Raw genomic sequence first — 27,783 nt, 5'->3', positions numbered from 1 at the left:
ATTTACTCAATTGCATCAAATCATGGAAAGACAGACTTCTTATGTTCGAAGACGATTGGTTTCAACTCGATCTATTTCCATAGAGAAAGTAGAGGTTACTATATATTCACAAATAATGATATTTAAGCATTTTATTTATTTAGTATTGATATATTAGTACACTTCAAACGATCGCATCGTTTGTTTGTTTGTTTGTTTGTTTGTTTTGTTTTGTTTTGTTTTGTTTTTTGCCTCCACTTGCGCTTGTATTTTGTGCACTTGTATCCGAGTCGTCACTGCATGTAATTAAAAAAGAAATATCTTGGTGTGATACTGTTTGTGTAAATGCATGTTTGTTTGTTTTTTAATTACAATCATATTTTTCTTTTGCAGAAGTACAAACTAAGTTCATCGAGTACACCGTCCCCTTCAGAAGAAAACAAAGGCTTTTCCACAGGATATTATCACAAAAATATCTTTACAGTTAATGGATATGGTTCCGAAGTGACAGATGGAAAAGAGACACCAGCCTTTGACAATTATGCATATGCCTCGCATGAGGATGACAATGTTTTTAAACCAAAAAGTGATATTTATTTTGACCCCTCTAGTTTACAGAGAGGTGAAAAAGGAAAAAAGTCCCGAGTGGAAAGTGCTCGGGACGAAAATGTGCCAAAAAAGAGAGGAGAGAAAGGATGTTTAATGTTGTTGTGCTTTTTAACTTTCCTTGGCTTATTGGCTGGAATAGCTGTGATAATATACGTTCAATTTTTCAAAGGTATGTTATTCCGGAAATGTGAAAGTACGTTTTTATGTTTTCTTTTTTCATGGCGAGTGTTTATTTCCGGTTTGCAAAAATCGCCAAAACTGAAAATTGTCGAACTCGAAGGTTATTTTAATGGTAGGTGCTTACTATCAAAAGATATAAAACATCAATGTGCTATTCGGGCCCTTGATTGTATTTATTTTTTTTTATATGTTTTACGGTGTGACCGTTGTCAAGTTGTAACGTAACCACTCGGCCAAATGGGATATAATTGCCCGTTTGCAGTCTAGACGAACTCCAAAAACAGCGTTTCCGGAAGTAAGAAATTGAGACTGAAAAAGAGTCCGAAAATCGAGTCCGCGCATGCGCACACACACAAAAAATGGCGATTTTTCGGCAAAAATGATGGGTCTACAAAAACTGTCCGTGCAAAGTTTTGGAAAGTATGGCAATTATATCAGTACTCAGAAATGCTAAATAAAAGACTTCGGAAGAGATCGTATTTGTCAGATTTTTGATTTTATTTGCAAAAAAGGAGATATTTACTTTCAAAGTTAACGTTTCAAGTCAAATAAATTACAGAGAAAATTATACGTTTTGAGAAGTAAATATGCATAATAAAAGGGATATTTATGCAAAATGGGACAATATATATTGTAACTGTTAAAAACTTGACTGAATTTTACACATAAATTAGCATTCTGGTTTTTTATTTGTGTACGACATCTGAATTGAACGCGTAAGTTTTTACCATCGTCATTTACCGATATACGAACATATATTATTATGAAAACATTTTTAAAACTATTATCTATCAATATGAAGACTTTAAAAACCACTCTTCTGGATATATTAAGGGCACAACATGTCTTCTAAAAATGAACCCGTTAATATCTCTGCTCCGTGGTGAAAAATGCGCATTTTCTGATTAAAATGAATACAAGTTGCATGTCTTCAAAAACAAATAAAATTAAGCACCTTTATTGTAGGAACGACATAAAATTTAAATCAAGGAGACAATAAATTAAATAAGAAAATATTTCTTACCGGCAGTATTAAATTCGATGTCGTATATCCAATTCACTATTATGCAAGAGTTTGAAGCAATAAATAAGTCAATTTTCACAAAATAATTTAATAAATGCAATTATCCATTCAACAAAAAATAAAATAAAGTAATAATGCACTAAATCCACAATTATGCAGCCATATATTTGGAGAAAGCGAACGACAATCCATCGTTTGTTTACATCGGACGCCATTTTGCCGCAATGCATGATGGAGCCAAAGACTTCGTTTTCGGAGTTCACGCTGTTTTTGGAGTTCGTCTAGACTGGTTTGGGATATAATATCCCAAATGGGATTTAAATTTACATTGCAAAAAATGAAAAATTTTATTTTGGCAATAAATATCATAAATCCACATCAATATACTTAAAAAGGAACATCTTTTGGCAACAAGTTTTTCTGCAACCCTACAGTTTGTTAGATTGATCCCCAAGAAGTTAAAGAACTTCCGAGGGATCAATCTCCTAAACAACGGGCATGCAGAAAAACTTGTTAACCAAAAGTTATACCTTTATAAGCATCTTGATGCGGATTTATGAAATTTATAGCCAAAATAAAAATTTAAATTTTTTGCAATGTAAATTTATATCCCATTTGGGATATTATATTCCAAACGGGCAATTATACCCCGTTTTGGTGAGTGGTCCCAACCTGTTGATGGATCATGCCAATGATGCCACTAGTCCACTACTATTTTAATTGATCCAATCAAATAATAAAGTCATGCCAGACAGTTACTGTTTTAGTTGAATTTAATTAATTGAATTAATTTTAAGTCTAATTTTAGGGGAAAGTTGTAAATTCTATGAAATGTTTATTTTAATTTCAAATATCATTTTAGTAAACTTTAAAACAAATTGAAATCATGCAATTTTTTTTTCATTTTGTACAACTGTACCTGCTTAAAATATTTGGGAATGGCTTTACATACATGTACATAATATTTGAAATAAAACTAAGCTTACTAAGAATGATAGAAACACAATTTTATCTCTCAATTAAAAGCTAAATAAGTTAGTGTCCATGTTGCTTGATGTGATATATTTTAACTAAATGATTACAAGCCCACTTGTCTGTTTACTTGTCTGTTTAAACAGGTCTTTGATTGAAGATTCTGGCTTTAAAATCAAACCAAATTTTGATTTCTCATTGAAAAATAGCAACTGACAAGAAATAAACATGTTTGTGCTGAAGTTGATTATATCGAGCATAGCGAGCTCTAATGATGTGTATGCATACTGAGGAAATCTGCACGTAAAAAATTTGTAAAACAGTCCAGGGTCTGGTAAAAGGACCCTGTCCCAATGGAAAATTGACTCGTTTTTCCCCCCTAAATCAGGGGGGAATTCCCAAATGACAAGCAAATTGAATTTTTAAATGCTTTTTATATAAAAAGAACTAGCCTACAGTCTAACACTTTATTCTATAATTATCATAGTAAAACATAATAATAAGACATCATTTTTCCCCCCAAATTTTACCACGTTTTGGATTAAAAATTCCAAGTTGAAAGGGTACAGGACCCTGTGCCAAAGAGGTCAATTAAGCTCTGAGTTTAATTCAGAGCAATTTCCTTGTTTTCCTCATAATTTAACTGTATTTCCCAGTAATACTGGTTCTTACCATTCTAAAAGGATGAGTATTTCCTGCTCTAGCCAATTCTGTGATGCATTATGAATTTATAATGTGATGGCATCATTGCTTTATATGGCATGCTTGAAATAAGCAAGAATCATTTTGATGCTGCTCAATATTCTCAATTGAAATCCCATGATTTTAGTGTTTTGATTAATTGACCCGTCTCTCACCTTGGGATGCTAAAGATTTTAAAAGAATGTTAACAACATAATTGAAATCTAAAATAAACTTTTAATTATCAAATTAGGCATACAACACATAGGGGTGATAAGATGAAGAACTAATCCATTTGAAGTTATGTTCTTTTATTGAAGGTTAAAATTGATACTTTTTTTACTTTGTATTTCTAGAAAAATCTCCCGATCCAGCTACTCAAGCTTGTAAGTATTTACTGACTACAGACAGAGTATTGTTATTTTGTCTTATTTTGATAAGATATTTACTTTTATTAGTTACTGAAGGTCACCAAATTTTAGTATCACCTTATTTTCACAAGATAATTTATATATTTACATTGTATTTTGGAATGCATGCAAATACAATTACATGTATATGATAAATTTGGAGGAAAATTGTGTGAAACTATTTAATTGCAAAGGAAATCAACATTCTTACTTCTTGTATATACAATTTGTTTGTACTTGATTTATGTGATAGTTAAACCATTGATATTTGAATTTGTAGCACCTGTGATATTAATAGGCAGCATAACCTTAAAAGATGATTGGAATGAGGATCTACGCAATTCCTCGTCACCAGTTTTCAAGTCTACATCCACTAACATATCTGCAGAGGTACATAGTACATGTACTCTTGAAGTGTGCTATTGTTATCTTGATCAAAGCATTCTATCGTTATCATTTTGTGAAAGTTCAAATTAATTTTGGTTACTCAGCTTATTTGTTAATAACAAAGGTCATTAACATTATTTGAAGATTTGGTTCTTCAAAGCTTAGAGAAGTTTTATTTTTAAAAAAAAAAAAGATATTTCATGACCTTTGTGGTTTTTTTTTCTTGTGCATGTGTATCTATATATATATATATTGTTGTTGTTGTTGTTGTTTTGAGTTGTTTTGATGGTTTTTGTTTGTTTTCTGATCTCAAAAGCTACATGATAAATTATGAAGTATTTTTTAAGATATCTTAGGTACTGTTAGACTTAAGATGCACAGAAACTCTTTTTTTGTTTGTTTATGCAAATGCACATTCATTGTACATGCACCTGCTTTTGTTAAATTTCAATTTCTTATAACATACTAAAACGAGCAAAAATTCATTGAAAACAAAATTGAAGTTCAGTTTTTTGCAATTTGCAGTTTATAAATACAAATTCACTGATTGTTTTTGTCTTTTCAGATGGATTTCATTATGCAAAATGGCAATTTGTCACAGTTTTATATGGAAAACAAAGTATTGTCCTTCAGGTAAATTAGAATTAAGATTTATTCTAGCATATTATGACTCATTTGGAGTTCCAAACAAAAGCTGACATTTTCTGAAAACATTTCCTCATTTCCCAGTTTTCAAAGATTTCTTTGAAACACATGCACACACAAAACAAAGACAGAATTCATGCAATATGTTTTATGAAATCTGCAGCAAAAGTCTATTGGTTTGGATGGCTATGTATTTTACAGTTTCCTTGCTTTTAAGTGCTGCTGTATTTTTCAGTGAATTATTTATCTTTTCAAGTTAAATTAGAAAATAAACCAGTTTGTTCTTTTACATCTGCTTCTGCATCACTTTGAAAAATGAGAAAGAATAACAAACAATTTCTGTACCTACTTCTTTTGCATTACTTTACCAACTTCTTCCATGCCCCTCACCTTACCCCCTTTCCTATCTTTTTTTTACCCCTGCTTTCACTGAAAGTTGGGGATATTAAATGGGTGTAGCTGTCCGTCTGTCTGTCATTATGTCTGTTGTAACACTTTCATTTCAGGACAATATTTCAAAAAGCTCTTGAGGTTTTGCAATGAAATTCTGAATCACAACTCCCTTTGGCCAAAAGATTTGATTTTGTAATGATTTTGAGGTCAAAGGTCAAGGTCAGAAATTAATAAATATTGCTAAAATGGTTTCCAGCTGATAACTTTAATTTTCTTGTAGCTTTTTAAATGAAATTTTATATCATAACTCCCAATGACTTAAAGAAGACTCCCATTGATTTTATAGATCAAAAGGTCAAGGCCAAATTCATATATTGCATACATGCATAGTTTTCAGATGATGATTTTAGTTCTCACTTCTCAGTAAGCCTTTACAATGAAACTTAAAGTCATGAATTCCTTTAACTTTAAAAAGACCCCTTTTTGACTTTAAAGCTGAAAGGTCCAGGTCAACTTTTGTTTTCTTTCTCCATCTGCACCCCCCCCCACCCCCAATTTTCCATCCTCTTCTTTTTTCCTTAAGAGGGGGCACACATTCTCTGAATTAGCTTGTTGTCATGATGATGAGCACAGACACAGATGTAATAAGAACTGCTATTAAGGGTCACATGAGCTCACAGATGATTTCATTCATTCTGATTGGCTGAAATCCTCCTTTTAAGAAAGAAAAAATTGTGGAGCAGCTGCATTACCTCTTACAAGTCAATGACTATAAAATATTTGATGACCATAAAAAACTGTAAATTTAAATCAGTTCTGATCACTGTGTTATTCTTAATTCATGTCTTTTCAGTCAGGGAAGTATTGTGGCCATATTAGAGATCTTCTTTCGCCCAGACTATGGGTCAGTTTTCCAAAATGTTGAAGAATTAGCTTCAACAGCAGAACTTCATGTTATGGCGGCTGTACAAAATGGATACACAAATCTCAATATTCAGGCAGTCAACTTAACTGGTATGTATTTTATTTTTCAAAAAGACATTAAGTTTAAGAAAACAATTTTTATTAAAATGTGAATTTTGAGTGCAAAAAAGTTTTTGTGAAAATTGGGATGCAAAATAAATGGTAATATCTGAGGTGTCCAGCAATTGCATTTTTTTTTTTGAATGGCAAGAAAGTAAAGTTGCTAAAATATTCCAAATCTTTATGACATAGAAATTAAAAATACCGAATTTTAAATGCTACATAGAATTGCAAAGTACATGTATATTGTATTTCAAATTATGTAAATAACGTCATTTGTGTGTGCAGTGATTGATTTTTTGTTATTTTTAGGAGAAATAAAGACTTCCACCACTTCACCATTAAGCACAATATCATCTACCATTTCATCAACAACATCAACAAAAGTTGTTAGTACACCCTCAAGCACACTTTCAATGTCCACCACCAGTTTTCCATCATCATCAACTCCTGAGGCCACAACTATCACAACCACTAATACACCTGAACCAACAACCACTACAACTCCTGAACCAACAACAACCACAACACCAGAACCAACAACCACTACAACTCCTGAACCAACAACAACTACAACACCAGAACCAACAACCACTATGATGGAATCAACGACCACTACAACTCCTCAACCAACAACCACTACAACACCTGAACCAGCAACCACCACAACACCAGAACCAACAACCACCACAACACCTGAACCAACAACCACTACAATGGAATCAACAACCACTACAACTCCTCAACCAACAACCACCACAACACCAGAACCAACAACCACCACAACTGAACTTTCTTCAACACCCGAGACAACAGAATCTGCATCAACAACACCATTACCAGGTACTACTTGCTCAAATTTGACTCTTTTAAAATTACTGTTTGATTTTAAACATTCTTTTCCTCTTAGTCTTTTATTGAATATTATGAATAGGATGATTTTTATTATTAAATGGATTTTTTATTTAATAACCATAGTTAATTTCCACATTTTTAGGCCAAAAACTTTAGATGCCTAACAGGGTATCAATATTTTGAATGGTAGATTCATATGAGGTGAACATTCCTGCACCACTGGCATTACATTTTACAAAAGATACTTTCACTGTAATATATATTCTTGTTAATACTTGGTGTTTGATTTTAGGAATGTGTATGCCATTACCAGTGGTGAAATGTCAGGCCTTGGGCCGTAACAGCACAATGCTTCCTAATTTTTTTAACCAGACAACGATTCAGGAGACCTTGACCCCGTTTGAGATGTTTAAAATGCAGAGTTGTTCTAATAATGCCTTGTTGTACATCTGTGACATGATGTATCCAAGGTGTGAAGACGAACATCTTCCATGTAGGGACACCTGCTTGAGTAAGTAATATGTGTGAATCATGATTTTGGTGTAGCATATTTACATCAGGCAAGGAAATGGTTATTTAACTAGAATTAAAGAAGTAATGGGAATTATTAACAACTTAAAGGTTCATGATTTCATCAATGTCCAGTAGGATTTCATTCCTTTGTGTGATTAGGTTTCAAAAGAGCACAATATTTTGTATCTTTGTCCAATCAGGCTAGAAGATTTAATGATATTGCATGTTGGGTTTAATTAAAATGAATTATTTTATATAACAGGTATTCAGAAAGAATGTGGGAGTAACTTTGAGCTGGCAAAAGAGCAGTACTGTGACAACCTACCCACTATGAACTGTATTGGTCCAGCAGTGACCACTACCAGTACCACTTTAGCCACCACTACCACTTCATTATCAACTATACCCACCACTAGTACAACTGTGGCACCATCTTCAACTGTTGGTAAGAGTGCAAGCTTGTACCTCAAAATACTGCAACTTTTTTTTTTAAATCCGTTTAAGTACATGAACATGCACAACAACTTTATTTTTGCATAATTAAGTGGGACTATATGTTCACAAAAATTTCATTCTCACATATTTTTGTATTATTAAAGATTATCATAAATATATGTATGGACATGATATTATCCAAAATTTCGGAACATTTTGTCTGTCTTATAAATACCAAATATTTGGTAATCTACAGTGTAGGAAATCAAAATCTACCGGGGTATTCTTAAAAGGGTATTTCACTTTACATGATATAATCATAATGTTTTTGCAGGTTTTTGTATGTTGCTACAAGTTCCAGAATGTCAGGCAGTTGGCCATACTTCTGTCATGTTTCCCAATCCTTTCCAGCACAATTCTATTGAGCAGGCGTTGGTTTACTTTGAGCGGTTCAAGAATTCAAGCTGCTCACCCAGCTCCATGTATTATCTGTGCAATATGCTTTTTCCCAACTGTGATCCCTCCACTGGACTTTTGCGTTATCCATGCCAAGATCACTGCAATGGTATGTATAAACCTGAATATGTTTTTATCACTAGCAGAAATTTGTTTTTAAAAAAAATAAATTATTGGTATGGTGAGGATCAAGAAATGTGTCAAAATCTGAATTGATTAAATACAGTCAAAACTCATCTCTAACTCAGTGGCACTGAGAAAAACTTCCAAGGATTTGAGATCTTATGGTTTAAAAAGGTAAAAAAAAAATGTGATAGGGAATCCCAATTTGCTTTGATATATCCATGTTATTTGAGATATCAGTGTTCAAGATATCAAAGTCCAACTGTGTGTTCCTTACTATGTTTCAATAAAAACAGGGGCTTACAGTACACAAACAGATATCTAATGGCCTTGAGGGTTTATCTTTGGAAATGATAGAGGTTCTTTCAATAAGGTCATTTGTAACTTGCATGAATTTATATTTCTTTTAATTGAACAATTGAGGATATGAATATGGCAAGTAACACTGTAGATTTTAATGATCTTTGATTTTAATATATAACAAAATCAAGTTCAATGGAAGGATAGATAGGAACTATGAAATACTTGTTCACACTAAAATTTCATTTTGGAGGTAGAGTGAGAGAGAGGAAAAAATATAGTATCATACTTGATGCAGAAAAATGGTTATGATGAGAGGGCATATCTTGATTTTGTTTCCAAATATTGAATGGAATAAATACGACAAATTTCTTAAGGCAAAATTCTTAATAAGAATAATTTTTTTTTATACACATAGCAATGATGTTGCAACTGAGCAATCCAATTCATTTGTATTGAACAAACTAGGTCAGAAGATGTCAACAAAGATAAGGAATTACTAATGATTAACTGTTTTTTAACCAGCTACCTATGATTCTTGTCCGGCCTTACCTGTGGCTGGCATCTCGTACTGTGTTCAGCTACAGACTGCCAACTGTGAACCGAAATACCAGGAACCAACCACAACAACCCCAAAACCAGAAACTACAACTCAGCAAGGTATTCTTAAATAAGGGAAAATTCACCCATCTTCTCATACTCAGCATTTTTGATATAATGTCATTTTCTAACAGAAAATAGTAGTCAATTAGAGGCAAAATTGAGACAACACATCGTCAAAAATGAAAATGTTGTAAACATATTGATTTGTCAATTCAAGAGTTATCTTCTCCTAGCAGAAGGTGTTTTCTCTTAAATAAATCAAATGCTGTCTTAGAAAATAAAAGTACATCCTTAAACTACATGTACATTGTCTAAATCTACGGTCTGGAGTTCACATATAGCTCTCTCATATTGGATGGGAGAGTATCATACTATTAAGTTGTTGTTTGTGACGGTGTTAAAATATAATCAGATTGATGACTCCTGCTTAATCTTTTTGTTTCAGAACTGTGTTTTACCTTACAAGTACCAGAATGCCAAGCAGTCGGCCATACTTCTGTCACATTTCCAAATCTGTTTGATCACACTTCTATTGAGCAAGCATTGGCCTATTTCAAAGCATACAAGAATTCAAGTTGCTCACCCAGCTCCATGTATTATCTGTGTAATATTCTTTTTCCCAAGTGTGATCCCTCCACTGGACTTCTGAGTTATCCATGCCAAGATCACTGCAATGGTATGTCAAAATTTAACGATATAATTGTCTCTTTCAAAAAATTGTTTTCAAATAATAAAAAAAAAAAAGAGAAAAGAAATATCCACTACTTTCACAACCTTCTTTTACTTGCAAATAATTCTCATCAATAACCATTAATTTACATGTAATTGTTTATTACCAGTAATATAGATTGTTTCGTAAGTCATGAAAATTGAAAGTTGTTGATGGAATTCACACTGAAGAATCACAATTAAATTTTGTTGCAAATAAATACAAATGTAGTTAGTTTATAGTATCCAGTATATGTGCATGCATGTACAATCTGCCTCATCAGGAGTGTACTGTTTGGGAGAGTGTTAAACTTGGGGAGAGATTGAAGATTTTAAATTTCAACTGATGATATGTGATTGATTTATTGAACAGCTATTCAACTCACCTGTCCTGCCTTATCGACTCTGGCTAATTCAGCTATATGTTCCAGTTTTCCAACAGCCAATTGTGTACCAAGTTATCAAAAACCAGGTAGCCTTTATTCAATAACATTTCTGAATAAAATTGAGAAACTTAATTGATTTTTAGCTTACCTGAGCCAAAGCCTCTGTGATCTTTTCTGATCAAAAAGTTTCCTGTGTCTGTCTGTCTGGCTGTCTAGCTGTCTGTCACTTGTTGTCTGTAAATTTTCCATTTTCATTTTCTTCTCAGAACCACTGGGATAATTTCAACCAAATTTGCCATAATGCATCCTTGGGTGAAGGGTACTAATATGATGAGTCACACTCTCTTTTTGCTTAGAGATACTGTGATTAAGAAAGTAAAGAAAATTTCGTGCAATTATTTAATAAAATCTTCTTAAGAACCATTGAGCCAGGATAAGAAATCTCATGTGAATGCAACTTTATAGTGTACAGTGAAGATTCAAATTTATTCATTTCATGGCCCCTGGGGATAGAGTTGGGTCATTATAGGGGATCAAATATTTACATGGAAATATAAAGCAAAATTTTTTGAAAATCTTCTCATGAAAAGCAGGGTCATGATTAGTGATAATTAAAAGCAAGCATCCTCATAGTGCAAATACAAATTTGTTAAAATCATGGTCCACAGGGGGGAGGGTGGGGGGCTATAATGTGGGATCAAAATTTTTCATCAAAATATAGAGAAAAAAATCTTTAAAGAATTTCTCAAGAAAAGCAGGGCCAAAGTGGATCAGGTGAGCATTGTGGCTCATTGACCTCTAAATTTCCTGAAGAGGGAACCCCCCCCCCCCTAAACTCGCTAAAATGATATTTTTCTGTAATTATTACAATTTTTTAACAGGAGATGGAAATTTTAAAGGAAATTCAATTTTGTATCATAAACAGGATAGAATTGGAGACAAATTATTAATGACAATGAACATTTTATTATTTATTATATTTTATTAAGGATGTACTGTACACGTGTTGTAATTTATCAGAGTTAGAGTTACCTTTCTTTGCACATTTGTACTCAAATAAACCTTTGTTGAATGTATTTATTTTAGATTCATGTCTTCAACTACAAGTTCCAGAATGTCAGGCGGTCGGCCATACTTCCGTCATGTTTCCGAATCCTTTCCAGCACAATACTATTGAGCAGGCATTAGTTTACTTTGAGCAGTACAAGAATTCAAGTTGTTCACCCAGCTCCATGTATTATCTGTGCAATATGTTTTTTCCCAAGTGTGATCCCTCAACAGGAGTTATCACGTTCCCATGTCAAGAACATTGCAATGGTTAGGACCTAAATATCATAGAATCAAAAAAAAAATTCCTTTTGGTTTGAAAATTACTAGTCTTATATATTGAGACATTTGAGAGTAATTATTTGATTTCCTTGCTTCATAATAAAGCATATAGAAAGATCACACAAAACCAATATTACTAGCATTTTGTGTACTTGAAATAAAGAAGATCAAAATTAGTCTGTGCCTTTAAAAAAAATAGCAGCAGCCATTTTAAATATATTATATGCAACATTAAGATAATTTTTGTTGATTTCTACAATACTCTTTTGAATGATCATATGGAACTAAAGTGTATGAGTATAAAGTTATAACTGTTTTCTTGACCAGCCACCCATGATTCCTGTCCTTCCTTGGCTGTGGCTAGTATCAATTATTGTGTCCAGCTACCAACAGAAAAATGTGAACCAAGTTACCCAGAACCAACCACTACAACTCAACAACCAGGTAACTTAGCTAAGAATTAAAAGTTATCCTCTCTAATTACAGTGAGTTACAAGTCTCTTTTAACCCTTATTTCCTATACATCAACTTAAAGCGAGGCCCTTTGAAATGGTTTCAATGCATTTCAAAGATATCTAGTTTTGAATTTCTTGCACTATGATTGCGTTTGTACGTGTGCCTTACTTTGTAAGTGTAAAGTTTTCTGATTATTCTGCCTTTTTTTGTAGAATTGTGTTTCACTACCACTGTACCAGAGTGCCTTGCTGTCAATCATACGATCTTTACCCTTCCCAATGTGTTCGGTGATACAACTGTGGATGGTGCTATTCAGAGGTTTAATTCATACAAGAACCAGAGCTGCACAGATAATGCAATGTTTTATATCTGTAATTTGTTATTCCCCAACTGTGATGTCAATACAGGGGTCATGCAGTTTCCATGCATCAGTCTTTGTAATGGTATGTAACTTAAATACAGAATCCATAACCAGCAGCTGGTGTAATAATCACACCTCCCTCTGTAATCACTCAATTAAGTTTCAGGTAGTTTTTAACTTAGTCTATAATTACAATCCCTGATTGAAAATTGGAACTAAGAAAAGAGACAACTTTGCACATTTTTAAGCTGCTTCTCTTTTCACTATTTTTGAAAAATTATGACAATCCGTATTTATTTGAACCTTTCTCTGAAAGCATCTACAATCATGAAGATTGGATACTTTTGTGCATGTCTTTCTGTCTTTCAGAGGACAAAAATATTTCTATCTCAAACTCCGCTTCATCCTTTGAGGTGGAACCATCAGAAAGATTTCTTAATTTAATAGTTTTTTCCCATCTTTTGGTAGATGTAAATGCAGAGTGTCCAGATCTGATACTAGCCAACTCTGCTTACTGCCAGCAACTCCCGCGGACAAACTGTGTAGGACAAGGTATATATATGATAATATTACAGCTGCTGTATGCGGGGTTAATTTTCCTCTGTCACACTTGTGAGCAATTAATTCCCATTTTAAAATTTCCTAGACACAGTTATGTTAAAAGAGAGATAAAAGGTCTCTGTTGAATTTGCCCCCTTTTGAATTCATCCAGACTGACAAGAAGGCCAAAGAAGCAAATATAATATATGGATGGAAATTTCTTTATACACTGTAGTAAATCTGGAATAAAAGTGTTCCTGAATTTTGTCACATGAAGTTGAGCAATTTTACATTATAAAATCATTGAGGGACACCTGTGTTTATACTTCAGATACTTGTCTGTCTATAAATGCACCAGAGTGCACAGCTCTTGGACTAAAATATACTACCTTGCCAAATGTATTTGGACACAGAGATCTTGATACTGCCAAAGCATATTTTGATCAACTCAAGCAGCAGAGCTGTTCAGAAACGGCTTTAATCTACTCATGCATGATGCTTTTTCCACCCTGTGATTATGCAACAGGAGAAGTGAAATATGCTTGCAAGGAAGACTGCCTAGGTATACATCAATGTTAAACCCAGAAATCTGTGTTACTTTGTATTTCTTTTGATATTTGATGGTTGAAAATGTTTTACAGTGTTATAATTTACAATGTAGTGTATGTACTTTTGTGATATTTGTTGCAGCCATCAACCAGGAATGTGGAAATGGAACCCAGTTAGCCAATCCTTTGTATTGTAACCAGCTCCTTGATATCAGCTCTGGTAGATGTTCTCCAGTAACCTCCGTCACAACCACTACCGCTCCAACCACCACTACCACTGTCGCTCAAGGTGAGGTCCATTCCCAAAGATGCCCCATCATTATAAAATTTTCAGTCGCTTTCATATGAAAATCAATTTGATTGGCTCATGACTAATGAAGACCCTGAAATCCTAAGATCACTTGCGAGATTCCTTGATAACCTACCTTAACTGAAGAATTTGAATATGGGGAAGTATATCTATGTATGGCAATATATCATCTCTTTTGTTCTTTGATATGCATATACATTTACATATTCCAGTTACTTGACTATATATTATTATAACATATACAATATGTATATTCAGTACATCTCTTGTAGATGCATTTATCAACGATTAAACAATTAAGCACTGCTCATTATATTTAAGATCAGATTTGTTCTATTATTTGGATCCTCCTCCTTCTTTCATTTCATATGTGTAAATCTTTTTTGCTCCTCTGGGGGCCCAAATTGGACTAATAAAATCTTGTTTCTTGTATTGAACAGTCTTTGTTTTACATGAATGTAATAAATGATAGCTACTTTTTGCTTGGTGTGATTTGCTGCAACTGCATGTGTATATTTAATTAATTTTTTTTCTGTTGCTCTCTTTAAGATATCTGTATGGAACTACCAGTGCCTGAATGTCGGTCTCTTGGCCATAACAAAACACTGCTACCTAATGGATTTGGACACACAATGAGTGATGCTCGATCCCTGTTTGACTTGTTAAAGGACACTGCCTGCTCTCAGAGTGCTATGTACTACCTGTGTACCTTTTTGTTTCCTGGCTGTGAAGTAAATGTCCAAAGATATCCCTGTAGGGAGTATTGTCTAAGTAAGTTCCAGTACTAACTACTGCTTTAAAAAATGACCAAAAATCTTTACAACTTTTTGATGGAAAATATTCACTAGTGAAGGCAATATGCCCTTCTATTGCCATATATATTGTATCAAATAAAAATGTGACGCAGTCTGTGAATTATTCAAAATGGCATTTTGTTGCAGATGTACAGGCGGAATGTGGTGTTAACTTTACCCTGGCTAGTGATCAGTATTGTTATCGTTTTTCTGATCAGGGCTGTATAAGCTCCTTCCCTGGGGTCATTACCACTGTGACCCCCACCGCAACTACCCAACCAAGGCCAAGAGAAAGTAGGTCCACATAAGAGGTCATGTAAAATCAGAATAGCTTTAATTTGCAAAATCTTCTCTTTTTTTTTTTGTAAATCACTTAGACCTATTGGGAATCTTACAAAAAAAAAAAATTAACATATATTTAAAAAAAAATGATTTAACTCGGATAAGCTGAATTGAAACATGTTGATTTCTAATTCAATTCCTTGAATGATGTATTTTGTTTGAATAAGTTGATTTCTTATATGATTGTTTCTATGACAGATTGCAGTGAGACTGAACAGTACACTTGCCCTGGTGATGGCCACTGTATAATGAAAAAGTGGCTATGTGATGGGGAACCTGACTGTCAGGACCAATCAGATGAAGCCAACTGCAGTAAGTGTTTAATTTCTAGACCAATCAGATGAAGTCAACTGTAGTGTTTAATTTCTGGACCAATTAGATGAAACCAACTGCAGTAAGTGTTTAATTTCTAGACCAATCAGATGAAGTCAACTGTAGTGTTCAATTTCTGGACCAATCAAATGAAGCCAACTGCAGTAAGTGTTCAGTTCCTAGACCAATCAGATATAAGCCAATTGCTTTTCAAGTAAAGCTTACTGCATAAGTACTTAGAAGGAAATGTCTAGACCAGTCAGAGGAAGCCAGGTGTGGTGGGTCATCAATTTTTAAACCAATCAGATGAACCTGACTGCAGTGGGTGGTGAATTTTTAGACCAATCAAATGAGTTGACTGCAGTGTCAGTAGACTGGGTCAAGACTAATCAGATGAAGCTAACATCAGTAAATGGTAAAATGTCTATACATGTACTAATATCTGGTGAGTCCAGCTGCAGTGAATAGTCAAATTGTAGAATAAGCAGATGGACAGCCACATTAAGTTGTCAAGACACCAGTCAGAGAAAGGCAAAGTTATGACACAGATTTCTGACCAATCTGATGTTCTGTACAAAGTAATATTATAAATTCAAAGCCAACCATACTAAGTACAGTAGTTTTAATTACATGATAAATGTACATGTACATTGTATTTTGTATTTTTTTTTAAGGATATGCTTGACCTGTGATTGATTTGAATCTAATGGGTAATTAAAACTTGTATCTATTTGTAACAAGTTTTATACAATTTTGCATGATTACATACATTGTAGGTTCATGTTCAAGTACTGAGTTTACCTGCCTAGATAGAACCTGTGTCCCAGCTCAAGAAAGATGTAATAAAGCTCCAGCTTGTCCTGACCAATCAGATGAAAGGAATTGTGGTATATTAATACCTCTATATGTATATTAAAGATGCATTTGTTTTTGTTTTATCTAAATACTACGAACAAATTTTCTTTCATAAGTTTTTTTTGCTGTGGCTTTAAATTAAATGTAACTTGGACAGTTTTCCATCATTATTTTCATCCCAATTGTATTTGTTTCAAAAGTTCTATAAAACTATGACATTTTCATGCAGTGGAACTCATTATCTCTCCATTTCTGTAAAACAGAGATTTGTTGCAAGAGAAGGAAGAATAGATTTATAGTTCTGAGTTAGAAAAGAGAAAATCATAGTTATTGTCAAAGGAAATATTCATCTTTTGTTTGAGATGGCTGATTATTGTTAAAATAATAGCATCATGAGAGAAATATTGCCAAGAGGTTGTTTAATGTTTGACAGTAAGCTTAACCACCCAGTCTATCCTGATGCTGCCGTATCAAGAGAGGAGCCTACCACTGTGTTATCAGTCATGGTCGGATAGCTATGGAGATGAAGTCTGTCGGGGTCTTGGACTAGGGTAAGTGGAAAATCTGAGGATATTTGTGTGATTGATTTCTTCACTTTTCATCCCTGGTGAGGAATTTGAGGGGGATATAGTAGAGCGCTTATTTGTGTATGGTAGAGTGAGTGTGTGCATAGCGGAAGTTACGCAAGTAATAATTTATGCAGGGATCAATGTGCTCTTTCTCAAGATAATGATCCGCTTTGCAGTGCCCTTGTTAGAATAAAAAATAGGAGCAAATTTGTAAAATTGAATACAATTTCTATGTTACCAAATTTAACAGAAAATTACAATTAAATACATGTACAAGGTAAACTGATGGTTTTCTGTTTATTTTGGCCTGGATAAAGCCATTAATAAATAATCATGAAATAAACAATACAAAGAAGTGAAAAGGTGAAAAGCATTAATTTCAGGTCAATATTTTAGAAACAAATTGGCACTCTTGGCTCTTTTGATATTTTCTAATGCAGATAATCATTATCTTCCAGGAACTTTACTTATTCCAAACCTGTCACATATTACAACCGTGACTTTGTTCACCTGGACAATAATGGACAGGTACCATCTTATCTAGGAAACATAATTGTCAGGTAAATATGATGTGTGTTCCTTCATTGTCCTGTACATGCAGAAAAGCATTCTAGAGAAATAAATTCAGTTGGTTACGTTTTTGGTTTTGGTTTTGTTCCTGGTTAATTTTGCAGCAAAATTAACCAGGAAAATTAATGTTTCAAAATGCTTATGGATATGGGACCTAGAGTAGATACATTCATATTCAATATTATTCATCGTCTGTTTTTATATTTATTTTATTTTTGGAATTTTGTATAAGATTGAATGAATTAAAATAAAATAAAAAAACTTTAACTTTATTTTTCCCAGTATTTCCCAATATTTCCCAGTATAGAGAAAATTTGTAGTATTTCCCGGGGCGGGAAATACCGATATTTACCAGTGGTAATTCCCACCACTTGTATTTCCCGGCCAACCCTGATTTTGCTTACTTTTCAAAGGATATTATCTTGCTTCTGATTTAAAGAGCCATTTATGAATGACTTACAGCATACTTGAGTCTAATATTCTTATTGTAATATGATATTGTCTCTTTAGATGCATGAATTTATTAAGCTTTCTGATTTGCATCATTTCTACATGTATGCATTATAAAAAATTTACTATGTTTAGAAAAATTAATGTACTTTAAAATCTCATATTTTCGTGGGGTTAAATTTTTGTGGTTTGAGGAAAAAATACAAGTTCATGGGGAGTCATGGATGAAGAATTGTTAAGTAGTTATACATATGAGATATTTTATATTTGGTGATGGACATGAATTTGTGGGTCTCTTCATACCTCGAAAACAACGAAAATTACCCCCCTCCCATGAAAATTAGTGATTTTACAGTAATTCTTACATCCCTTTGCAATGTAATATTGTTACAGGTCTGAATGCCAGAATGCTCAGGTGGTGGAATTGAAGTGTAAGCCCAGAGGTAAGCATCATCTTTTTCAATTTTTTACAGCAGCAAAATGTCATAATAAGAATTTTTGACAATATATGACATTTCTGATGTATTTGCAATCTTGTTTGAATTTTTAGGTTGTGGTCAGCGATTGGTCGGTTCCTCACAGACCGGCTTTATAATTGGGGGAAATGATGCTGTTCCTGGTCACTGGCCCTGGCAGGTGTCTCTCCAAATAAAGCTGGGGGATAATGTGAAACATATCTGCGGGGGCTCTCTAATTGCCCCAAACTTTGTTGTCACAGCCACTCATTGTCTGTAAGTTGTACTGAATTAGCAAAGCTAAATATAAAATGACATGTCAATTTGTATGACACTTTTTTTGAATACACAATGTACTATAACAATTTTTTTTCCCCCTAAAATTACAGAACTATTCTCGTGGAAAGAAATGTACTGCTTGGAGCTACAAATCGGGGTGTTGTTGAAATCACACAGAAGCAATATGGAATAAAAAGAATCATCCATGCAAATGATAGATTTGTAAAGTATGGACCAGGGGACATAACTCTGTTTGAGCTAGATGACACAGTCAAATATACACCTTACATCCAGCCAATTTGTTTCCCGAAGGAAGGGGAGAAATTTACTGAGACCTCCATTTGTTATGCTACAGGCTGGGGGTTCACTTCACCAGGGGGTATAAATATTTATATTTGTATATAGAATTTATTATAATATTTCACTTTTATCTAATTTATACTGTAAAAATTTCGTTTATTTCTTTTATAACAATTATCAATGACATTAAATTCCAAAGGAAATTCTTATTTGCTTGTGTATTGATTTTTATTTGATATTGGTTACTTTTAAAACACGAAATTTAATCCCCATGAAACCATTATAGATAACAAATCAACAAAATTTTATCCCCACAAAAATTTCTGCTTCTACACTATCATTTTATGATATGAATTTTGTTTAATAATTTTACATCCTCTCATGTATGTCTTAAATCCGAAAATCCAACGGTATAATTATGAATTAAAAGCAATAACATTGGACCAAACAACAAATAATTCTAATATATAATGCAGAAATCATTAGTTTTGGAGTGTCAAATACATGTCTTGTTTTACCAAAATGAGAGAGAGAAGAATGGCACAAAAAATTAGATGTTCTGAACTAGCTGATCTTGCATTTATAACATTTTTCTAACAGATACGTCCTATTCAAAAATGCTAAAGCAGCTGAAGATGCGATTGTGGGATACCAAAAAATGTAACAGCTCAAGTCACTGGAACGGAAACATTACTGGCGGCTACATATGTGCCGGATACGAATCCAGCCTTAAGTCTGTGTGCACAGTATGTACAAGTTAATCATGCTATTAAGATTATCTAAAGAATTTGTATATTTGATCATAAGATCCCAAAATTATGCTTTTGACATATTGTAGTTGGGGAGAGAGGGTTTTTTTTAATTATTAATGGTATATGTTTGAGTTTTCTAATTAAAATTTAATTTATTTTTAGGGAGATAGTGGTGGCCCCTTGGTGTGTAAGGATAATGCTGGAATCTGGAAACTTGTCGGCATTTCCAGCTTTGTCTCCATCAACTGCAATGTATCACACCTTCCCAATGTTTTTACTGATGTCAAGACTTATCTCCCCTGGATTAAATCCCAAATAGGTATTGTTCTATGTCAATACACCTGGTAAATTTCTCTACCAATTAAATATTCCTAATCTTATTTATTTGGATGAACATGCATAGTATAATGTATTGTTTGGTACATGTACAAGTAAATACATTAATGCTATTCTCTCTACTTCATATATGTTTATACATATAAAGGGATACCCTTATACACAAACATGTACATGTATGTAAAGAGATGTCATTTTTAAGATCTCTTGTATTTTAATTTCAGAGTGTAAATTCCAATGTGACAATGGAAGGTGCCTGTATGACAATGATTTGGTGTGTAATCGACAAAATGACTGTGGTGATAACTCAGATGAAACCAAAATCTGTGGTAAATATAGAGGTCTTCTGAGGCCAAAATAGACTGTTATAATGATCTTAATTAGACAAGATGATGCTGTACTCTATGAGCTGATGTTAAAGTTTTGTTACAAGCTCTTTCCTGAACTTGATCATTCTTTTCTTAAAGTTAACAGTCTTTTATCAGATACAGTTATAATCACTTAAATTTCATGTTACATATACTTGTAGTCACTTATATTTTGTGTTGGATATGCAAGAGCAAGTAACCACTTAATTTTTTTTGTGCTATGTATACTAGTGAATTTTTTTTATAAGACAGTTGCATTAAGTTTATTCATGAAACATCAGGTTCTTGTGCTCTACATATGCTCAAAGCTTAGAATTTTTTTCCATTATTGTTAGAGAAACCTTTATTTTTTTCATGAGTAGAAAAATATTGCAAAAAGTAGGTGGAAAAAGAGTTCATAAATTCTGATATACAAATGTGCTATGACAATGTGTATTTTTTTCAGATATTTCTGTTAACTGTACCTTTGATGACAATTATCTCTGTGGATACAATGTTTCTGGATTCATCTGGAGCTACGGATCCAATAATTCCCAAGCACAGTCCAGTTTTCCCTGGACTGACCACACCATTGGTCATTATCCAGGTACAAGATAAATTTCTTTCTCCTAAATGTGTGCCAAGAAAAATAATAACAACATTAGTACTACAGCTTAAAATTGATATCAAACTTTGTTTTCTAGGACATTACGTGCTTGGAAAATTTGGATTCATGTCAGAGGCAATTCTGACATCTCCGAAATTCCAGACAATTTCTCAGTCCTGTGTAAGATTCCACTACAATCGACGAGGAGAGTTGTATGATAACATGCTGGTCCAGACCATTGAGTACAGTCCTACAGGCACAGCCTACCCAGCTAATACCCAGTACTTAATTGGTCCTGGGAGTTATGAGGACAATTGGAGGATAGGTTTCTTTGACCTGAGTGCTGGGACATACCAACTAGTGTTCAAAGTCACGGATAAACTGAAGACTGCAATAGATGATGTGCAGGTCATTCCAGGAACTTGTACTGAAAAAGGTGAGTGGCTTTTTGAATACTGATTAAACTAGGGAACTTTTTTTTATATAATCCCATGTGCTGCAAAAAATTTTTAAAAAAATGTTTTCTTCATGGGACATTGAATTTGAAAGCAATGGTCAATCCTGTCTGGAAGTTTGATAAATATCCTTTATATTTTTCTTAGTGTGTGATGCTAATTTGTTCCGATGTGCAGATGATAAGGGTATCCCTGTTTGTTTGCCTCCATCCTCCCAGTGCAATGTAGTGAAGGAGTGTAACAAAGATGAGCTCAATTGTCAAGGTAGGAACTGAAACAATAGAAGAAATGTAAACGATGAACAAAAAGGATTGTGGCAACTTTAAAAAAGATGCCTAATTCTTTTGATATTTTTTGTTAATTTTTTTTTATTTTTTTGAATATTTCTTTTTGTGGATTAAAACACTTTTTTTGACACTTTTTTTTTCAGCCAATGTCTCAAAGTATAACTGTGATTTTGAGAAGGCAGTGCAGTGTGGGATATCACAAACTACTCTAGACAAAGGAGAATTTTTATTGACGAATGGATCCTACCTAAGGAAGGTGGTACTGTTTCAAGAGGCCTTTAATGAGCACACTAACAATGATCCAGATGGTAAGACTTAATCACATGGAAAAAAAAACACAACTTTAGTAAAACATGCTTATAATGAAGTGCCAGGGACGGGTAATTTTGCTTCGTTATAAATGTAAATTGTTATATTCATTAGCTTCACAATATGTTTAAAATCCACAGGGAATGAAAATCACTTTGCTATAAGCATCAATTCATTATAAGCATGTTTGCTATAAGGGTGTTTTACTGTAGTGCCTTAAGAAAAAAGTAACTTTACAAAATCACTCATATACATGTACAGTCAAAATCATTATCTCGAACCATTGAGCTGAGGGAAAAAAGTCTTTAAGATATCGGAGAATTCAAGATATATTGAGGTTAAATACTGAAACAAAATAAGACTGGGACTTCCAACTCACTTCAACATGTTCTGGTAGCTGAGAAATCAATGAGAGAATGAAGTTCAACTGTACTTGTATATTCCTTAAGTGGTACTACTAAATGTATGTTTTATTACTGTAGGGTGGATGTTGTTTGCGTTAACCAATGGACATCAGCTGATCGGAGACAATGTCACAATGACCCAGAATCTAGTTTTGAATAATCAGCTGTTCTGCCTGACATTCTTTTATCGAGCCAGCACAGACATGACATTTAAGGTATCATTATATTTTCTTGTAAACAGGCAATATATTTTCTATAAAGTACATTTATTTGACAATAAAAAGAGAAAAAAATATAAAGTCAATGATTTTTTTTTCTTTTGAGTGTAGTTCAAGCAATTTCAGTAAGTTGAAATGTACAATACATGCACCTGGAGTTTCAAACTGGCAGCTTGTTAATTTTACTGCATGTCACATGGAAAAGATATTTTTTTCATTAAATTTTTCTTCACGTCTGATGTTGATTTTTCTCTTAAAACAGGTGAGTCTGAAGACTGCAGATGGCATGTATGAGTTATGGAACTTTACTGACAGAAGCACATCTGATTGGACAAAAGCCCAGATGCAGCTCCCTCTGGTGTCTGATGCTGATCTGACTTACCAGCTTGTCAGACTGTCTCCAGCCTCGAACAAGTACTACAAAGCCTACATGGCTATTGATGACATCAGTATAACACCAGGGGAATGCCCCAACTATGGTAGGCTCCAGATATCTACTTAATTCAGATAGCAAAAACGTTCATTCTATATGATAGGAAAATAATTTGTGCTAAAATGCCATGCATATTATTCACATTTGAAAAAAAAAAAAGCCCAGAGTTGCTTTACTTCTGAAGGTATTGTGTCTTTTGAGCCTAGTCCGGCCAATTTCTATGGAACCACTGGTGTCCGGATTAGACAAGTTCTAGCTACTGCATGTTGAAATCCTCTTATGTATTGTCTCCAACAAAACATTCTGTGTTACATGATAGTCTTTTCAAGAGAGAGATATCAGATTCAATATGAATTGTATATTTACATGTACGTGTATATACTTTTTTTCAGATTGTCCTGCAGGAACATTAAAATGTGCATCCGAGAATTACTGTTACCCAAACACAAGTCGCTGCAACAGAATTGTGGACTGTCCTGACGAATCTGATGAAGCAAACTGCTGTAAGAAAAACACTGAAAAATCTATTACCTATAATATATTACCTGTAATGTTGATACATTTGGGAAACTTTTATTCCTTAAGTACTTAGATTTTTATTTTCCATCCAGCTTGTAGCAGTACTGAGTTTTCTTGTAACAATGGCCGCTGCATCCCACAATCCTCCATCTGTGATACGAACGCTGACTGTTTGGACAGATCTGATGAGGGAGCCATTTGTGGTGAGTACTTTTTGGGAAAATATCTGAAAACAATACACACTGAGAGATTTCAAGGTCTTGTATCTTTATCTTCAGCTTTAGTGTTCAAAATTGAGTTACTGTTTGGTGTTTTATTTTCAATCTGCATAAGACACATACTCAATTTATCTTTTTTTTCATTTTTTTTTTTTTTTGTTCATTTCAAGATCTTTATTAATTTAAAGATTCCTCAAAACCAATGGACAATGACATGTTGTTCACATCTCTTTCATAAATCATATCTAATCCCAATTTATGCTGCTGTCTTTGTGTTTTATGAATTCAAGATCAGTTTTGTCAAGGTCATTGAGAATGAGCCATGGATAAAATGTGATGTGTATTAGGGCACTGAATTTTACCTTTTTTTTTTTTACAGACTCTCTCCGCAGTGTGACTTGTACATTTGTGAACCTTTTCTCGTGTGGGTACATGTCAAATGAGGGCAGGTTTACTTGGCTGAGGTGGAGTGGGAGTACCCCATCATTTTTCACTGGTCCTACATTTGATCACACAATAGGGGATACAACTGGTAAACTTAGATAATATCAGTAGAAGCTTTTTCAATGCTGAGAGTTTTCATTTTAGTAAATTTATGAGTAAAAAAAAATTTCCTATTTTTTCCACATTGGATCTGCTACTGTAAGCCTTTGTTCAAATTGAATATTGCTTTTATTTTCTTGGTGCCAAGACAGAGGTCTTTGTACATTTACTTCTTATCATCTAATGGTAATCAATTGTTTGTTGTTTTTCCCTCAGGACACTATTTCTATGCAGAGGGCAATGCAGGATATGCTGGTGATGTTGCAACGTTAACATCTCCGAATTTCACAACTGGAGTTGGTCAGAGTCTTGGATTCTATTACCACATCCTAACTGAGAGTGTCTTTTACAACATCCAGTCAGAGGGTTTGTCTATTGTGGCTCAGTATTCAGATGGGCAGAGTTTTCAGCTGTGGTGGCAAAACCAAACATCTGGCAATGAATGGGCATATGGCTGTGTCAACCTTCCAGATAACACTGAATTAAATATTCAGTTTGTGGCAAAGAGGATAGGATTGGATAATAAGGGAATATTTGATGCTGATATTGCTATTGATGACATTGCATTACTGCTTTTGCCATGTTCTGGTGGTAAGAGAACTAATTAGTTTCTGTTGAAGAAAGGGGGTGAGGTATTATTTTCATAAAATCACATCATTTGTGCTTGCCTCATACAGTATGCATCTATGTATACAATGTACATACCCTTTGTATTGTATATGAAATGTAATATAAGGAAAGACTTCAAAGATCATAAAATCATTTTAAGATTACCTAGGGTGTCACAAAGATAAATGTTTTGACTTATGTTGCTGTTTAGGATGAGAAAATACTTTAGTTCTTCAGTAGTTTGTAAAATGTAAGCAAGATTACTTGTACACATATTAATGTTGTTGTTCTTTTCTTTCATTAAATCAGTAGATGGAACAAGCATTTCAACTCCAAAACCACCAGGTATTTTTTAAACACCTTTAAATTCAAAACATCATTATTCTCAAATAATAAAAATTCACAAATCAAAGATTTTTTTTTTTAAATTTGTAATGTTTATTTAAGTGCAGAAATGGGGAGGATTATAATCTGCTAATTACATGCAGCTATTTATTCATTATTAATGTATTTTTATTTCTTTGTTTTCTGATATAGATGTATCAGACACTACAACAACTTCAGAACCAGGTAAATATGTGCATACACATACACACAAAGACATAGTGAAATATAGAAAATACTCGCATATTCACTCACACTTGAAGTACAGTTTATAGCAGCATACAACATGTATTAATTTTTGTGGTACATTTTATACCCCTGCTTGAAAAGTGGGGGGGGGGGGGAGAATATATAATGATGGGGATGTCAGTCCATACTTCCTTCCATCCCTACATCCGTACACTTAGGAGGAGTCATCTCATATGTGCAACTCCACCTATTAATGAGACTATAACAGATTCTTTATTACATTGTGCACCTCCCATTTTACATATCGATTAAATAGATATTTCAGGTTTCCCTTAACAAAACATGGACATTGCCATTCTTTCTTCAACATTGGGGTTACCCATCTCTTATCCGCAACTCTTCCTATACAACTTAATAAGATTTAATTATGAGACTTTCACAGAATCTTTTTAACATTGTGCCATTACGCACCTCCAATTTTACACATTATTTCAATCGGACAGATTTTGGGTTTTTCTTTCATATAAAAAAATGGACTTGCCATTATATGGGAGTGGTGGTATTATTTTGTGAGCTCAGTGCCCACAGCTCCTCTTAGTTTAATTGCAAAAGCACAACATCTTAAAGATGAGAAATTGAACACAATCATTTGTAGTAAATTTTTGTGTTTATAATAGTTGGATCAAAATACTCTTTTATTTTTCAGAATGTGGCTTCAGATGCAACAATAATTACTGTATCAATGCAAATCAACGATGTGATGGTATGAATGACTGCCGAAATGGTGAGGATGAATACAACTGTCCGTCATAAAGGTAGACTACGGCACTATACTTTATAGGTAGATCTGTCTGATGGGTGCTCATTCAATTACACAGCGTTACTGTACAGGTTGGTCTGCTGAAAGGTGCTGTTATAAACATTACATGGTTGTTGTCTCTATATATATTTAATGTGATATTTTGATTTTATGATGACTATTCTTTGGATGTATTTTAATTAATGGTAAAAATTCAAATCATTTTATATTTATATTGCATCTTTGAGGTTTGTTCCTAGATTGGCCAATAGCTGTCTATGTTCTTAACCTTTGAACTTTTATTTTACAATGACAATTGTTCAGTTATTATCATTTTACATGATTGTACATTATGCATCATCACAGTTTTTAAGTTTAAATATTTTTCATTCAAATAATGCTGGTGTATTTGTAAATAATTACTTTATATACATGTATATCAAAATGGCATTTAATAAATTTACATATCATTGTAAATAGTTTGCAAAATTATTAATGCATCAGATCAGAATGGACTTAATGTACATTATTATATGAGACATTATCTGTGCCAAACGCAATCATACACTGTATTTTACTTCATTGATGTGTGGAAGTTTGTATTTTAATGTATGTAAAATTATGTGGAGTAAATCAGAAAATGTAATGAAATGAGAAAATATGTATTTTTGAGGCTTGTCAATCAGCAAACACTTGATATGTATATTTGTGCTATATAAATCTGACACAGCAATATTGCATGCATTTTTTTGTCATATATTTCAATCATATCATTTTTTTTCTTATGCATATCTTCAGAAATAATTCTTTTTTGTAAAAGCCATGACATTACTAGTCACAAATTTGTTATATGTATGTCACACAGACAAATTCATCGCCTAGTTGATATTTTTAATTCATAACTGCATTCTCATTTCCAAAAAAAAATCAACTTTTAACAAAGTTTGTTTATAATAGAAATTTAAAAAAAAAAAAGTAAAATCATTTCCTCTTTATTTTATAATTTGAATAACTGTTGCTTCACTGATCATGCAGGCATAGATCATTACAGAACCAGCAGAACTCGGTACTAGTTACACTTTTGGAGTGAATTTAACCTTTTAAAAAAAATCTTAAAGTTTGTTGAATATGTAAATTTTATGTTTGACACTATCATTGTCTAAATATTATTCAATAATTATGTCCAATAAATTATTTATAGCAATGTGTGTGGATTTCTTCT

General features: G+C 33.3%; 1 protein-coding gene across 1 annotated transcript; it reads left to right on the top strand.

Moving 5' to 3' along the window:
* LOC133195205 (uncharacterized) lies at positions 1-27,767 on the top strand. The gene is made up of 44 exons (XM_061331066.1): positions 1-94; positions 373-757; positions 3,802-3,831; positions 4,136-4,245; positions 4,808-4,875; positions 6,134-6,294; positions 6,616-7,146; positions 7,451-7,669; positions 7,934-8,116; positions 8,441-8,671; positions 9,511-9,645; positions 10,034-10,264; positions 10,670-10,768; positions 11,769-11,999; positions 12,339-12,455; positions 12,680-12,910; positions 13,297-13,380; positions 13,700-13,930; positions 14,059-14,205; positions 14,776-14,997; positions 15,168-15,314; positions 15,561-15,674; positions 16,451-16,561; positions 16,963-17,080; positions 17,557-17,658; positions 18,512-18,561; positions 18,669-18,849; positions 18,963-19,231; positions 19,753-19,898; positions 20,067-20,223; positions 20,465-20,569; positions 21,054-21,194; positions 21,292-21,630; positions 21,797-21,913; positions 22,080-22,244; positions 22,728-22,864; positions 23,130-23,346; positions 23,693-23,803; positions 23,912-24,022; positions 24,417-24,569; positions 24,797-25,171; positions 25,499-25,534; positions 25,727-25,759; positions 26,469-27,767. Exons 1-44 carry the CDS (start codon positions 23-25, stop codon positions 26,573-26,575), a joined length of 7,260 nt encoding a protein of 2,419 aa, XP_061187050.1. The 5' UTR covers positions 1-22; the 3' UTR covers positions 26,576-27,767.
* Positions 27,768-27,783: the final 16 nt, after the last annotated feature.

Source organism: Saccostrea echinata, unplaced genomic scaffold (assembly GCF_033153115.1).
Source record: "Saccostrea echinata isolate AGI-Se365-2 ecotype Australia unplaced genomic scaffold, CSIRO_AGI_Sech_v1 ptg000001l, whole genome shotgun sequence".
Taxonomy (NCBI): Eukaryota; Metazoa; Mollusca; class Bivalvia; order Ostreida; family Ostreidae; genus Saccostrea; species Saccostrea echinata.
Note: the sequence above shows the minus strand (reverse complement) of the source record. Positions and strands in the feature narration are given on the sequence as shown.

Coding starts and splice junctions, on each gene's coding strand:
- LOC133195205 (XM_061331066.1), top strand. CDS start 23: ATGGAAAGACAGACTTCTTATGTTCGAAGACGATTGGTTTCAACTCGA. Junction 95..372: donor TTTCCATAGAGAAAGTAGAG/GTTACTATATAT, acceptor TTTCTTTTGCAG/AAGTACAAACTAAGTTCATC. Junction 25,535..25,726: donor TTCAACTCCAAAACCACCAG/GTATTTTTTAAA, acceptor TTTCTGATATAG/ATGTATCAGACACTACAACA.